The 17,012-nt window shown below is 36.4% G+C and overlaps 2 protein-coding genes across 3 annotated transcripts; both read right to left on the bottom strand.

The window, feature by feature from the left end:
- Positions 1-1,119: 1,119 nt before the first annotated feature.
- Positions 1,120-5,132, bottom strand: LOC113331631 (ATP-dependent DNA helicase pif1-like). Of its 2 annotated transcripts, XM_026578329.1 has the most exons (3): positions 4,820-5,132; positions 3,428-3,539; positions 1,120-3,347 (listed from the first exon to the last, which is right to left on the bottom strand). In XM_026578329.1, exon 3 carries the CDS (start codon positions 2,923-2,925, stop codon positions 1,357-1,359), a length of 1,569 nt encoding a protein of 522 aa, XP_026434114.1. In that variant the 5' UTR covers positions 2,926-3,347; positions 3,428-3,539; positions 4,820-5,132; the 3' UTR covers positions 1,120-1,356. The 2 variants fall into 2 exon arrangements, with proteins under 2 accessions (XP_026434114.1, XP_026434115.1); XM_026578330.1 differs by lacking the exon at positions 3,428-3,539.
- Positions 3,096-6,900, bottom strand: LOC113331572. Its single transcript, XM_026578267.1, has 6 exons — positions 6,539-6,900; positions 5,585-6,417; positions 4,820-5,502; positions 4,238-4,434; positions 3,787-3,850; positions 3,096-3,347 (listed from the first exon to the last, which is right to left on the bottom strand). Exons 1-6 carry the CDS (start codon positions 6,898-6,900, stop codon positions 3,096-3,098), a joined length of 2,391 nt encoding a protein of 796 aa, XP_026434052.1.
- Between the last annotated feature and the right edge of the window lie 10,112 nt (positions 6,901-17,012).

Genomic DNA, 17,012 nt, shown 5'->3' with positions numbered 1-17,012 from the left:
TGTCCTGGGTGTAGGCCTATATCACCTGGGTTTTTGCCAAGCTAAAAAATCTTAAGCAACAGTGGAACAAAGTTGTTTTTGGTAAATTCTCTTTTAAACTCAGAAGTCCTACAACGATTCTGACCATACACCTGATTCTAGCTTAACGTGGAACGAATCGTACAAAGTGGTGGAATATCAAAAATTGAGAGAGAATAACATTGTTTTAGCCTCTAGGAGATAAAATACTGCCTATTTCCATAAATAAAATTACAGAACCACAGGTGAATTTTCCGAAAGTAGTGCTAGTTAAGTGCGACGTCAATGTGAACCACATGCCAAAGATATGAATAGGATTACCCCTGGGTATATGCATGATTCGCGCATTAAGGAAGCTGAGGGTCACAAACTGTCATCATTTATTATCACTATATGAAGGACACGCATAAATGACAAATTTGGAAGTGCTCAGGCTTCATGCCTGTACAGGAATGCTAAGATTTGCTGGACACGGATAGTACTGGTAGCAAGCTGAGGCTTCTAGGTATATCAGAATATTGTAATCTGAGACAAATCATGTATCAAAATATGGAGACGAAGATGAGTAATGGAGTAGCTTCTTGTAAAAATATGGATGCATTAGCCAGTTAACCACTGGTTCTATTCACAGTCCACCTTTTGACGTACGTAGTAATAACGTAAAAATCCAAAACGTTGTTATAAATACGGTTCATAAAAATCCATGTAGTTGTAAAATTCTATAAGAAATAAGCAATCTCCAAATAGTATCTCTGCAAACAGTGTCTTTTGATCTTTATTCATCGTCATCAATATCCTTGATCAACAGTGACATTTCATCGTCACTATTCTCAACCAACATTGACATTTCAGTATCACTATCTTCGGCTAACATTGGCATTTCGTCATCAGTCTTCTGACCCTCGTCATTGCTTTCATTTATCTCCTCGTCATTATTTTGTTTTTTTCCCAACTGATTTATAACAGGCGTCTTTTCTTGCATCATACTTCTTTTTTGTTTCTGCAATGGAAAAATTAAGACCATAACTGGTTATAAAAATTGTACATTGTCCTGAAAGTATAATTATAGATGTAGCATAATGAGCCATAGAAATCACTTACCTGTTGCAAATTTTTAAATATTTCTCTGTACACCACATTCTGTGTATAACCTTCTGGCACGATATCCTTTGATTTATCAATTAAAATCTTCAATCCATTTCGGCTTGTTGTCCTCGAGACTGCGACGTAGAGCTGTCCATGATTGAAAATTGGGTTTGGAAGATAGATTCCGACGTTGTCGATACTCTGACCTTGGCTCTTGTTTATCGTCATTGCAAAACATACCTTGATATGAAACTACACTCTTCTCAATATAAAAGGCAGGTGTGTTTCCGTTGGTTGTATCACTATTCTTGGAATGCAAGCACTCCTACCAGCACCACTTCCCGTTATAATCAGAGTCTGAATTGTTCTTGCGCATATTTTGGTAACAATGAGTCTTATACCGTTACAAAGCCCAGCACTTGGATTTATATTTCTTGTAAGCATTATTGGCACATGAAGCTTTAACCGAATCACATGATTAGGTACTCCTGATAGTTTTTGAGAATTTAGATATTCTTGATTGTATAACAGCTCTGCATTCTCAAAATTATAGGACTGGGGACTTATTGAATCCGAACTTAGAAAAATGTGTTCTTCACCTGGAAGCATAAACACCACATAATCATTTATATGGTCTACAGTTTCATTCTTTGGTGCTAAGATGCATCTCTCCCTTAGGTAATTCTTATCCTTAAATCTAACAATCAATTCTGAATAAACGACATCGACTATAGTTTCGATGGGATTTTCGTCAGCCTTGATCAATAGGTCATCGGGTATGTTAATCCAAGTTGGATCTTCGTCCTCACCCTCTACTGCTTTTTCTGGTAGTTTTCCATCCCCAAGATCCAAAATCCACTTGCCGAATTTAGATATCGTTTGTTTCTCAGCAGAAGTACAATTTCCTTTCAATAATCTCATGTTCTCCGACAACTGAAATACATGGAAGTGCTTCCATAATTTTGACCTACTAATAGAAGAATCAACAATATTTTCTCGACTCCCACCTCGGATAACTGGTAATATCTGTCTAAAATCACCTCCAAGCAGCAGAGTTTTTCCTCCAAACAATTTTTCCTTTGTCTTGTCCTTGCTTGGGTTCATTAGATCTCTTACAGTTCGCTCTAGAGCTTCAAAAGCATGTCTATGAATCATCGGTGCTTCATCCCAAATTATTATTTCAGCTTTACATATCAACCCTGCCAACTGAGTTCCATGACTAACATCGCACGTTGAATTATCTTCCAAAGTTATTGGTATTTTGAACCGAGAATGTGCAGTCCTTCCTCCGGGAAGCAACAATGATGCTATACCAGACGATGCAACTGCCAAAACAATCTTGGATTTTGCACGCAGACCGGTTATTATAGTGTTCCAAAGATAAGTTTTTCCAGTGCCACCGCTCCCGTAAACAAAGAATAAACCACCGTTACCTTCTTCAATAGACTTGCTAACAGCATCAAATATTTCCCTTTGTACCGAGTTAAGACCTTTCTTTAGGCTAATATGCTGAGTCCTGAGTTTCTCCTTATCGTAATCGAGCTCTTCATCTATTAATTTATTTTTATAAGCATATTCTTTCTCCTTCTCTGGGATGGGCATGGATGGGAACTCAGCAAGAGTTCTACCATTTCTCTTCATTAATTCTTCGATGTCAACCAAGGTAAGGTTTTTTATCTGGGTTTCAGTAAGTTCCAAATGTAAGTTGCTCATTCTTTTTCTCTCCCGGTGCTGAATTCCTTCGGCCAACGAACTCCAATTTTTTTCCCATAATTTTTTTGGATAGGTTACTTCACAAAAAATCAACATTATAACAAACATCTGGCGAAGTAAGTCACCTGTGCTGTATAATGATGCTTCCTGCAGACCAATGTGCCATTCATTGTCGTCTGAGAGCAATCCAAGAGCTGCACATGTGTCTCTAAAAGTTGTATAAGTGGCTACATCAACAGTTTTCAACTCAGAATAACTTCGTGCCCCCTTGCGCACATTCAATATAGAAAATATCTTTCTCCTGAACTCGGGTGAGCATTGTATAGTCTACCAACTGTATTCCCTCTTTTTCTTGGTCGCCACTCTTTGCATTGTTTGTCCCATACAAATTCAGTTGGAAAATCTGCATAAGTCAACTCCCTTGCTTCTGGATACTTCTTGTTTGCTTCAAACCATTCTATAAATTCCGTGACATTGGAGCTTGGATTATCCAATACATCTTCTACATCGTCTGTATCACGAAATACTACCTGGTGTATAGGTGAAAAAATCATCAGATTACCACAGATCCAAAAATCTAGAAATTTCGTGACATTGTTTAGCAGCTCACCATGAACAACTTGTTTATGACCTGTTAGACCCAAATTAATTAGTGAATTCTCGTTCGCAACCTTTTAGTCTGGTTTCTTATTCTGTACTATTATTCTTTATCATCAAGTGACCTGTAGTACCAACAAAGTGACAATATAACTCCTAAATTTAGTAATCAACTAAAAAATGTCAGCAGCAACAACTGAACTCTTTTGAAAAGATCAATGGATTAATTGAAGTGTAACCTTACTACTAATACTAATAGTGTCATATCCTAAGAAATGTGATCTAATATACATTGTCTACTGGTCTCTTATTTCTCCAACACACTTTAACAAACATTTAATTGAAATTTATTAGACTTCATTAACATCATACTTTGAAAAACTTTATCATCTCTAAGAAATTGTTAATTAGTTGGTTAATAACTAAAACCAAAGAGCTGTGGTAACAAAGAATACTAAAGATACGAATTTGGTGCACTGAGTAGAGGGGTTGATCGTATAAGGAATATTAACACCACATTTGCTTGGGAGCGAAGCAACATTACAATAGTAAATCCCAGCAATACTGGTGGAGGGACGGTCAGTAATGGACAGAGCAGCTGCAAGGAAAGACGTTACTCATATACAACAGTTAGGTTGAAAAGCAATCCCCTGTCAAGTTCAAAAGCATGGTGCCATCTTGTTAGCATTTGTGATTGCACCGACGGCTGCTTATGACATCTTTATTGATTATAACTACAAACCCTGTAATTATAATACCACTCTCTACTTTCCTCTAAAACAGGCTATGGATTCAGGAATTACTTGTTCCGGTAGCGTCTCACTTCTCCATTGCTTTGTTTCCAGGGAGGCGAAAAATGATGGTGTGCTTATCTTTGTAGTTATCATATGGATCTCTATTAACATAAGAAAGGAGGACGAACACCATGGAATAATCATTATCGACAGCAGATGGATTAATGGTTGGAGGTGCGGATAACACACCACCTTCCACATAGCCCTCATCAGATTTGTAATCTAGCTGTGTAGAGACCGTAACCATATTTTTTTCAAAGAAGTAACCTCATTAGTAGTATGTTTAATATGCTATAGCAATATACTTGATTAATTTCCTTCCTCTAAAGTTATTCGAATCCTATTAAAAATGATTGGGGAGCCAGATTGTCATCCCCAGGGATGCTGTCTCACCTCGAGCATGTTGTCTTTGAGGAAATGGAGGGATGTGATGCTGAGCTCAAACTCCTGAGTTTTATGTTAAAACATGCTAATGTTTTATGGAGAATTTCTCTATCCTTTCGTCCTAAAAAATTTATGATCAAGTATATGGAACATGGAAAAAAATAATTCTATGCAGGTACTTTGAAGTCTGGATTTTATACGTAAAGCGAGGAAAGAAAAAATATTACCTGGTGTTCACCCTCCAAATGGTATGGTAACCTCTCCACTGATGGATTACGGAACTGAATGTCGAAATCAAAAATCCTCCAACATGCTTCTGCCCCAGATATATACCTACAATCCAAGTAATTTTTTATTTCATCAATTAATACATCCTCTTCCCCTGTATCTTTATTCAAGTTTGGATCTTTTTCGATTATAGCAGACACTCGATCTTTACCCTTGTTGATGTATTTGAATAAGTATTTAACCAATGCCCCTCTTGAATTACATACCTCAACATTGATGTGCGCATCAAACATAACAATCAAATCCCTGTTATGAGGAACAACCCACGTATTATCCAGATCAATATCATTTTTATTGGCGATTCTGCCCTTATCGCGTCTCCTGTAAACTGGATAATCATATTTGTCAATATTAGTTTCATGGCTGAAATCTTTTGGATATTGTTTTGAGCACACACCGTTTTTCATGCATGGTGAACCATCTTTTAATAGTCTACAGGGTCCATGCAGCATGTAGTTGTCAACAGCGTTATATCCATCAGGATCATTCTCCTTGTCAGGTATCTCTGATGTGACAATTCTATTAATATCGGATGGTGTCTCTGGTTTATCCTTCTTATCTAGAAACAATAAAATGTGGGCATGTGGTAAGCCTCTATTTTGAAATTCTATAGTGTAGATTGCTGTAGAAACAAAAGCGTACAAATTAGAACGAAGCTAAACAACACGAAATATAGTATGCAACACAAATAAATTGAAAATTACCTCCTCCGACTTTCCCAAAATGTTTTCCTTTTCGGAGAACTTCCATCAAATGCTTTAATTTTATCTTGAATACCCTAGCAACGATATCGGGTCTATCTTCTGGTCGCTGACCTGGTATGTGAGTTAGAGATTCTGAAATTTCCTTCCATTTGGGATTGCAGGTGAAAGTTATAAAGAGATCTGGAACACCAATTTTCCTACAGATTGCAATAGCGTCTTGATAGTGTTGCATCATATATCTTGGGCCTCCTGTGTAAGATGAGGGTAACACAATTTTTTTCCCTTTTTTTCTCGTTGTATCTCCCTTTAATAGTGCATCTCTTAACCCACTGTGTAACTCAGCCCTTATATGTTCTTGGTTCTTTCTTACCCACTTAAGTCGACATTCTTCAATACATGCAAAAGCATCCACACAATATTGCTGAAACAAACGACCACCGCGAATTAAAGTTTGCCCCTCACCAAGCCGATGTTGTAGCCTAAATGCATAATATTCCCTCATGGTGAGCTGTTGTCGTTTCATCAACACACCATCTTTACCTATTTTCACATTCTTGTATGCAGTTTCCATAGTATAACCATCTTCTCCATAGGGGAATAAAAGGGGGAATTGCATTGGCATATAACATGGATGTATTTCATTGATTCTAGTATAACCATTGTTCCTATGTTCAACAATAATGTCCCTGTATACATCATCATCAGTAGGATTTTGGACTATCAAAGCTGCCACTTCTGAACACGTTGGTAGAGTATACTGCCTAGCATCTCTTTCTCGTCGGCTAATGATTCGCAAGTGTAATTCAACAGCAGGTTGTCGTTGCATTCTTTCCCTGACCATTATGAATATCAAGTATATAGTTAATGATGCAAGTATGTAGCCAAACTTAATACATTGGATCGTACTTATTGCAGTGAGTAAAAGCGAGTATATACTCAATAATTTATATAAACCTGAATGTCTTTGCATATGCATTATTTGCATCCAACATAGATATTAAATTGGTGATCACCTCCAAGTCCAGCTCATTCTCATTTTTCTTCTGTGTATGTTTTTTGTTTTTGGCTACACCGTTCGATTGGGATTCATTTTCATGCTCCTTTCTAAAAAATACATTCTTCCGACGGTTGGCTTCTTGTGCCAATTCTGTATCACATACGTATAGCTGGTTGTATCCTGGTTCTTTGTTTTCTGGAGGCACCAAAGAACCTATTTTGTGATAGCTTTGACCTTGAAGTATATATGTCCATGGTCTCTTACCTTTCTTATCGATGTTGCCACTAAATCCGACTCCGTTTGAGGTAAAAGCAAGCATAGAGTTGTATGCCCTAATGTTTTTTCTAAATTTGGCGGACTATTGTCCACCATTAAAGTCCAACAATCCCTCAAGATAATCTGGACAACCCTTAAGAAGTGGGAGCGCAACATCACCTCTGGAACAACATATGCTAAACTCGCAATCAGTTTTTTTTGAATCTCTAGTTTTCTCCTGGAACCACATTATTGCACCACAATGCTTGCATGTATGAGCTGGTGAGCCAAAATCAGATTTCTTGATACCTAATCCTGTGAAAATATCACAAATAGACAAAGTATTAGAGGCATATTGAGCAACAGTTGATATCCGCAAGTACACAGTTGATCTTACTTATTGAATGATCAACATCCCCACTCTTTTCTATTTCGTATATCCCATCTTCATCTGATTCATAATCAGAACTATCATCGTCTGAGATGGATTCCAATGGTATTTCTTCTGTCAGAAATTTATACTGTTGTGTTGTTCTTTTAGTATCAAGAAGTTGTTTGCGAAGCCTCCTGTTCTCCCTGGCACAGAATTGTTTATAACTGAATATCCTACATAGTATACGCTGTTTGAATTGCTCGTCCATACCTATTAGACAAATCATATGAGATAACTCAAAACTCATCTATGATCAAATAATATGACAAATCAAATCGTCCTCTCATATTTAAAGTTAACATATGAACAAAACACAATAAACTTGGATTTATCTACCTTCACTGATAGATAATAGATGAGCTGGGAGATGGTGTCTACTTCTGATTTTGTTTGCTCGCAAATAGCGATTATGACAGGCTTCATGGTAGGTTAACGATGGCGTTGGAGCAGATTGTATATCTCGCCGTTTTTTGACCATTTTTTTTAGTAGGGTTGTATATCTCCTTGAATCTTGATGGTTGGGATTCCCAAATACTAACACTCAGCGAAATTCTACTCTTATAACCTCATCAGACCTGTAATAGTAGGGAATATTAACATTATCATACGTACAACGGTAAAGGAATACCAAACATTACCATAGCAATGACACTTAAACTCGAACTCACATGCATCAGATGAAGACGGGATATACGAAATGTTTCAGAGTAAATACTAATTAGAAATATGAATCAGATGAAGAAGGGATATACGAAATATGCAGATAAATTATCCTTTTCACTATATGCAGACATGGTGAGACTTATTAGAAATTCTTTCAGTAAATGGCGTCAAGATTAGTTTGGAAAGGATTAAGTTCCTTTCCTAACTAATCGGTGATGCACAAAGAGATACATCCTGATATAGTCTCATGGAAAGAAAAAAAATGGCTCTTAGACTGCAAGATACTTAACTTGGACCCATGCTGCAGTTCTATTATACAGATACATTTGTATTTTTCTCTAGCTTATAGTGCTACCCCTTGTTCTGTCCAGTCGCACTAAAATTATGAGATAATGAGTTAGGGTTTTAGGATATGGAATGGAAGAAAGAAAAGTAAATGATTAGGGCGTTAAATGAGATATAAATTACTCATCACACACACAGGCGTGAGTGCTCAAAAGGCATACAATATCATTGAAAACTACCGATAAAATTTTGTGTTCTTAAGAACAGGTAGAGCTTCAACTCCAAAACAGAAATCAATAGAAAAGGAGCAAACCCAGATTTGATTCATGAATATGTTTCACGGTTCAGTTTATAAGAACATGATTGAAAGGTTACGAAGATTACTTGGATAATCTAACAAACAAAAATCATTCAAAAGAGTAAGGTAGGAAAACTGGAACCTTTATGATACACTTTCGAATCTCCATTCTGTATTATCACCTGCTGCATTAAAAAGAGAAAAAAATAATTCTAAAGCAAAGAGAACAGAGAGTGAGAGGACTGTGTAGAGGGTGCGGTGGAAGAGAAACTCATAAGTTAGGGTTTGAACTCCATGAATAGTTTGCTCACCTGCTGCATTAAAAAGAGAAAAAAATAATTCTAAAGCAAAGAGAACAGAGAGTGAGAGGACTGTGTAGAGGGTGCGGTGGAAGAGAAACTCATAAGTTAGGGTTTGAAAAGAAGGGTTTGAACTCCATGAATAGTTTGCTCACCCATTACGTATGCGGCAAAAAAAAAAATTCCGAAAATATTTCAAAACACTCAATTTCTATTGGTAGGAAAACTGGAACCTTTATGATACACTTTCGAATCTCCACCACCCATCTTTGGGTGGTGGCAGATTATTTGTCCAGCTTAGCTGCATATCGGAGTAACAATTTGGATTTCGAAACCAAACATACTAAAGAGACAGGATGTAATAATCTGTAACGGCAGTACCGAGATTAAGTTCATTTAGAGTACCAAGTGAACAGCTGGAGAAACAGAAGAGCTAATTGTTTCATTTAGGGAGGGTTATCAAATAAAATTAACTACCACAGAAATGTAGAATGGGAATAAAACCTGAAGTCAAATTCAAGGGGTAACTGCATTTGCGAACTGAGGAGCTAAAAAACCACGCTCAAGAAAATGTCAAGAAATATAATTGCTTTTAAATGCATCTAAAATATCGAATGGCGTGAACTGAGATTAGGAATAACATTGACATTTGATCTTAAACACATGACAGAGATGCAAAATCAAATACCAAGCAATCCAATAATTACCTCTAATACATGGAAAAATATTGAATACTTGAACTGATCGTTGTGGTAACGCCTATAATATTCACTTTTTCACTAGTGTCTAATATGGATTAAGCATATGATAAGAAAGAGTTCGTTCCACAGGAGGTTATTATTGTTATTCAGTTTCAAATTCTTAGGTAACTAGGGAGAATTTTTCAGATTGTATGAAAGTAAAATAGGTGGAAGCAAAGTAAATATAATAATTGAATATAATCAGTGTTGAGAATATTGGTCAAGGGGTTGTATCATTCACAACAACATGCACTTTCATCAATAACCAGAATTTGTAATTTAATCTCTCATTTATCAAAAGTCCTAGGATATCTTGTGTTAGAGCATAGCTCGGTTGAACTCACCAAGCGTTGATATGTCAAGTTTGGTTGTCATATTTAGTGTGTCAAAACTCATCTAAAATCACTTGATTTTAAACTAGAGTCAACTTCGTTTAGGTTAGACTAGAAAGTCTATGAATGTTAATATATACAAGTATTACTCCGACGACCTGAAGAATGTGAAGAAGAAGCGAACTACAATGACAACATCATTCTTCCTCTTGAGGTTAGTGATATTGACTTGAACTGTTTCATTCCCAACGTATATTTCAAGTCGTGCTATATTGAAAACATAACTTCGAAGCAGTATATACTGTACATATTGTATAATACTCTAGTGATGTGACACGGTCATATTTGTATGATCATAGTATTAGGGAATTAGACTACGAAGTATAACGCCTATCTTTTGAACTTCGTAGATATGACATCGACATAATCTTGCATATACTGTTATGATTATGTGAATGGGTTATGGTGAAGATTTCATCCTAGGAAACAATGTTTTACATTTGTTTAAAGGAAGTACATTCATGAACTTGTTTTATGAATCGAAAGGGAATTCGTTAGGATTATTGGTACGGCTATTCATTGCAAATCTTTGGATTACCAATTGATGAGTGCCAAATATTGTATATATTTATCCCTTTTTGTTGGCATTTAACTCATCTTTTGTGCATTAATTCTACATTTTATCCCATATTCTGTATTTTCATTGTTTTCAAGAATAAACATTTTTCTTACTTAATTGTATATTTTTAGGTAATAAATAAAGTCTGGATGAATTGCGGAGCGGAATAGAGCAGAAAAGTAGTGAAAAGCCAGGAGGAATTACGCAAGGAAGCCGTGAAGAATGATGTGCGGAAGACCAAAAAGGGTTGAAATGGGCCTGAAGAAGAGATTTGTTCTTAAAGAAGAAGTGGGCTCAAGATTTTCCAAGCCCAAACTCATTTCCCAAACCCATATTCTATACCCAAAAGCCTAAAACCCAAATCCATACCCGCTTGCGTCTTCAGCCGTCAGATTGATCTCAGAGTCATCCTACGGTCGCCCCCTTGTTGTGCATCAAAGTTTGATACATCCGCTTTTCACTACAGTTCCTAACTCCATCAAGTGCCGTTAGTTTTGTTGTATCACTTCATCCGACGGTCGCTCCTCGCTTACCTCTCCATCGCCGTCAGATCCACCTACCATCTTCCCATCCATCGGTCCAGCTTCGCGAAACATCAAAATCCTCTACACCTGCTCAACACCCTAGTACCTAATACCTATACCCATTGCCAAACACACCCTTCCTCAAACCCCATCGACACCATCTTCCCCCCCCCCCCCCCCCTCTCTGCAACAGTACCACCATCTTCTCCCCAAATCACTCCACCATCTTCTCCCCAAATCACTCTACCACCACCACACCTAAACCCATCATTACCATCACGTCCTATCTCTTTATCAACCACTGATTTCTCCAATTTCTCATCTTTCTTCTCACTGAAACCCTAGGTGAGAAATTGGGGATATAAGTGATGTTAAAGCAACAATTGGAGCATGAGATGAACGAGGAGAAGTAATTGGAGAGTGGGTCGACGAGATGGAGTGAGTATCTCATCAAAATTAGGTAAACCAAATTTACCTAATTTTCTGTTTTTGGGGAAAAGGGGCTGTGAACCCTAAACTGATAATTGGGGGGTATAAATTGGTATTATGTGGTGTGTGTGAAGGACATTGTGTATCTCTTTGGACTAGCCAGTAGAGAATTAGAACAATTTTAATTTTGCAATTCCAATTTCTGATTTTTGCATCACTGTTGACAGTTGAAAGTTGCATATGTTTTTAGCTATCTTAAATGTTGCTAATTGTGTCTAAATTATCACATATGATGAATGTTATTGCTTTATCCATGGTTAGCATGAGCTAAACAGCATCAGGCCAAGGCTCAGCTGAAGCCTTGTGCACTGTCAAGTGACTAGAAGCTAGGATAGTTACTTCCATGTATGTTTTGATTGAGCAAATGGGAGATACCAATGCTCATAGTGCCTGTGATTGGCTGTGCTGTCAAAAGACAGCCAATGCTAGGGGCAAACTATTGAGCAATTTAGTATTCTTCTATTTCTAGATGTATGCATAGGATCAAACTCAACCTAGAAACATGTTGTTTGATTAGGACACAAGGTGGATCCTAAGCCTTGGCTTAACCACCAATCCCTTTGCAGTCACCTCTATTCAGTTCTATTTTGCTTCCTGATCAGTTATTCTCCTTGCCTGTTTTTCTTGTTTAAATTCCTGCAATTTGTAGCTGTTGTGCACTGAAATCAGTGCACAATCCTCACCTTGCCCTTGGCTTAGCCACAATTTCCTTCTCAGTCACTTACATTTTCAGTTCTGTGTGCTTTCAGTTCAGTTTATTTCTTAGCTATTGTCTTGCAATTTGTAGTCTTTGTGCACTGAAAACAGTGCACAAAATCTCCCTCTGCCCTTGGCTTCCAAGCCTTGGTTCTTAGCTGCTTTACCTTGCTGTTTTCTTAGCTGTTTTCTTTGCTTTACCTTGCAGCCTTGGTTCATGCCATCTGCCTTCTTTGTTTCACTACCACTATAACATTGTGAAATTGTATCTTGTTTTACATCATTTGCTACCTTAGGAAAACTTCTTGTATGCTCCCACTCCCTGTGGACTTTCCCCTGCTTTCCTCTTATATTATAAACTTGGCCTTGTATACTTGCAAGTTCTGTGTGTTTTCCATTGGCACACCACCAATATTATGAGATGGTAAAATCGATCATAAATTTGTTATGTATCTTGCTAAAACTAATCACAAGTGTCTGACTTATGATTTGGTATGACTAGTTTTTATTAATTAGTGTAACCGACCCTAAGTAACCACCATGAGATGGTATGATCGATATTTGTAATTGGTGTGACTGATCCTAGTAATTGGTGTGACCGATCACAGAGTGTCGTGTAATCGATACTTGTAATTGGTAACTGGTCCTGGTAATTGGTGTAACTGATCCTGGTAAATGGTGTGACCGATCACAAGCAATACTATGAGAATATGGTAACTGGTCCTAGTAATTGATGTAACCGATCCTGGTAACTGATGTAATCGGTCCTGGTAACTTGTATGACCGATCACAAGTACTTCCATATTAAGGTATAACCGATCCTAGTGATTGGTAGAACCGATTGAACCCATGTATGTGATTTGATATTTGACCAATCACATAGTTATCTTGGAATACAGGTGAACCAATTCTAAACTTATTTGGAAGTGTGGTATAACCGATTCCAAGAATGTAAATCCATGTAAATATGAATAAGGATGTACAGTGAAAGGATGTCAACATACTTTGAACACGTACTCTTATCATTTATTGTTCAAAGATATTCCTTAGTTCTCAAGGAGATCTTGTGCCAAAATAAATTGAGAATCTTTTAATTAAGGTTTTTTTTGTATGCTTTAGTTACCAGGAATTAAATGCATATCTCTAGAGAACAAAAATTAGTAATGTGCATTTACTAATTGGAGCTTTTATATTGAGAGATTTCGGAAATTTTGGACAAGCATTTATTGGAATTAGGAAAACCGAATTTTGCTATTCATTGCATATCTTTAGAATATTTTCAGTTTTAGAAATTCCTTGGTGTCTAAACATCCTTGGTCTATAAATACCTAAGTTTGCATTTCTAGAAAACTATCCTAAGAGCCAGGGAAACTTTATTCTTGATATAGTCTCATGGAAAGAAAAAAAATGGCTCTTAGACTGCAAGATACTTAACTTGGACCCATGCTGCAGTTCTATTATACAGATACATTTGTATTTTTCTCTAGCTTATAGTGCTACCCCTTGTTCTGTCCAGTCGCACTAAAATTATGAGATAATGAGTTAGGATTTTAGGACATGGAATGGAAGAACGAAAAGGAAATGATTAGGGCGTTAAATGAGATATAAATTACTCATCACACACACAGGCGTGAGTGCTCAAAAGGTATACAATATCATTGAAAACTACCGATAAAATTTTGTGTTCTTAAGAACAGGTAGAGCGTCAGCTCCAAAACAGAAATCAATAGAAAAGGAGCAAACCCAGATTTGATTCATGAATATGTTTCACGGTTCAGTTTATAAGAACATGATTGAAAGGTCACGAAGATTACTTGGATAATCTAACAGACAAAAATCATTCAAAAGAATAAGGTAGGAAAACTGGAACCTTTATGATACACTTTCGAATCTCCATCCTGTATCATCACCTGCTGCATTAAAAAGAGAAAAAAATAATTCTAAAGCAAAGAGAACAGAGAGTGAGAGGACTGTGTAGAGGGTGCGGTGGAAGAGAAACTCATAAGTTAGGGTTTGAACTCCATGAATAGTTTGCTCACCTGCTGCATTAAAAAGAGAAAAAAATAATTCTAAAGCAAAGAGAACAGAGAGTGAGAGGACTGTGTAGAGGGTGCGGTGGAAGAGAAACTCATAAGTTAGGGTTTGAAAAGAAGGGTTTGAACTCCATGAATAGTTTGCTCACCCATTACGTATGCGGCAAAAAAAAAAATTCCGAAAATATTTCAAAACACTCAATTTCTATTGGTAGGAAAACTGGAACCTTTATGATACACTTTCGAATCTCCACCACCCATCTTTGGGTGGTGGCAGATTATTTGTCCAGCTTAGCTGCATATCGGAGTAACAATTTGGATTTCGAAACCAAACATACTAAAGAGACAGGATGTAATAATCTGTAACGGCAGTACCGAGATTAAGTTCATTTAGAGTACCAAGTGAACATCTGGAGAAACAGAAGAGCTAATTGTTTCATTTAGGGAGGGTTATCATATAAAATTAACTACCACAGAAATGTAGAATGGGAATAAAATCTGAAGTCAAATTCAAGGGGTAACTGCATTTGCGAACTGAGGAGCTAAAAAACCACGCTCAAGAAAATGTCAAGAAATATAATTGCTTTTAAATGCATCTAAAATATCGAATGGCGTGAACTGAGATTAGGAATAACATTGACATTTGATCTTAAACACATGACAGAGATGCAAAATCAAATACCAAGCAATCCAATAATTACCTCTAATACATGGAAAAATATTGAATACTTGAACTGATCGTTGTGGTAACGCCTATAATATTAACTTTTTCACTAGTGTCCAATATGGATTAAGCATATGATAAGAAAGAGTTCGTTCCACAGGAGGTTATTATTGTTATTCGGTTTCAAATTCTTAGGTAACTAGGGAGAATTTTTCAGATTGTATGAAAGTAAAATAGGTGGAAGCAAAGTAAATATAATAATTGAATATAATCAGTGTTGAGAATATTGGTCAAGGGGTTGTATCATTCACAACAACATGCACTTTCATCAATAACCAGAATTTGTAATTTAATCTCTCATTTATCAAAAGTCCTAGGATATCTTGTGTTAGAGCATAGCTCGGTTGAACTCACCAAGCGTTGATATGTCAAGTTTGGTTGTCATATTTAGTGTGTCAAAACTCATCTAAAATCACTTGATTTTAAACTAGAGTCAACTTCGTTTAGGTTAGACTAGAAAGTCTATGAATGTTAATATATACAAGTATTACTCCGACGACCTGAAGAATGTGAAGAAGAAGCGAACTACAATGACAACATCATTCTTCCTCTTGAGGTTAGTGATATTGACTTGAACTGTTTCATTCCTAACGTATATTTCAAGTCGTGCTATATTGAAAACATAACTTCGAAGCAGTATATACTGTACATATTGTATAATACTCTAGTGATGTGACACAGTCATATTTGTATGATCATAGTATTAGGGAATTAGACTACGAAGTATAACGCCTATCTTTTGAACTTCGTAGATATGACATCGACATAATCTTGCATATACTGTTATGATTATGTGAATGGGTTATGGTGAAGATTTCATCCTAGGAAACAATGTTTTACATTTATTTAAAGGAAGTACATTCATGAACTTGTTTTATGAATCGAAAGGGAATTCGTTAGGATTATTGGTACGGCTATTCATTGCAAATCTTTGGATTACCAATATTATGAGATGGTAAAACCGATCATAAATTTGTTATGTATCTTGCTAAAACTAATCACAAGTGTCTGACTTATGATTTGGTATGACTAGTTTTTATTAATTAGTGCAACCGACCCTAAGTAACCACCATGAGATGGTATGATCGATATTTGTAATTGGTGTGACTGATCCTAGTAATTGGTGTGACTTATCACAGAGTGTCGTGTAATCGATACTTGTAATTGGTAACTGGTCCTGGTAATTGGTGTAACCGATCCTGGTAAATGGTGTGACCGATCACAAGCAATACTATGAGAATATGGTAACTGGTCCTAGTAATTGATGTAACCGATCCTGGTAACTGATGTAATCGGTCCTGGTAACTTGTATGACCGATCACAAGTACTTCCATATTAAGGTATAACCGATCCTAGTGATTGGTAGAACCGATTGAACCCATGTATGTGATTTGATATTTGACCAATCACATAGTTATCTTGGAATACAGGTGAACCAATTCTAAACTTATTTGGAAGTGTGGTATAACCGATTCCAAGAATGTAAATCCATGTAAATATGAATAAGGATGTACAGTGAAAGGATGTCAACATACTTTGAACACGTACTCTTATCATTTATTGTTCAAAGATATTCCTTAGTTCTCAAGGAGATCTTGTGCCAAAATAAATTGAGAATCTTTTAATTAAGGTTTTTTTTGTATGCTTTAGTTACCAGGAATTAAATGCATATCTCTAGAGAACAAAAATTAGTAATGTGCATTTACTAATTGGAGCTTTTATATTGAGAGATTTCGGAAATTTTGGACAAGCATTTATTGGAATTAGGAAAACCGAATTTTGCTATTCATTGCATATCTTTAGAATATTTTCAGTTTTAGAAATTCCTTGGTGTCTAAACATCCTTGGTCTATAAATACCTAAGTTTGCATTTCTAGAAAACTATCCTAAGAGCCAGGGAAACTTTATTCTTGATATAGTCTCATGGAAAGAAAAAAAATGGCTCTTAGACTGCAAGATACTTAACTTGGACCCATGCTGCAGTTCTATTATACAGATACATTTGTATTTTTCTCTAGCTTATAGTGCTACCCCTTGTTCT

Source organism: Papaver somniferum, unplaced genomic scaffold (assembly GCF_003573695.1).
Source record: "Papaver somniferum cultivar HN1 unplaced genomic scaffold, ASM357369v1 unplaced-scaffold_125, whole genome shotgun sequence".
Lineage (NCBI taxonomy): Eukaryota > Viridiplantae > Streptophyta > Magnoliopsida > Ranunculales > Papaveraceae > Papaver > Papaver somniferum.
Note: the sequence above shows the minus strand (reverse complement) of the source record. Positions and strands in the feature narration are given on the sequence as shown.

Excerpts from the sequence above, each read along its gene's own strand:
- LOC113331631 (XM_026578329.1), bottom strand. The coding sequence starts at position 2,925 with ATGTTTGTTATAATGTTGATTTTTTGTGAAGTAACCTATCCAAAAAAA.
- LOC113331572 (XM_026578267.1), bottom strand. The coding sequence starts at position 6,900 with ATGCTTGCTTTTACCTCAAACGGAGTCGGATTTAGTGGCAACATCGAT. Across the intron at positions 5,503-5,584 it reads TTTTGGGAAAGTCGGAGGAG|CAATCTACACTATAGAATTT; the intron begins GTAATTTTCAAT and ends TTGTTTCTACAG. Across the intron at positions 3,851-4,237 it reads GGAAACAAAGCAATGGAGAA|CTCTTTGGTTTTAGTTATTA; the intron begins GTGAGACGCTAC and ends TTGTTACCACAG.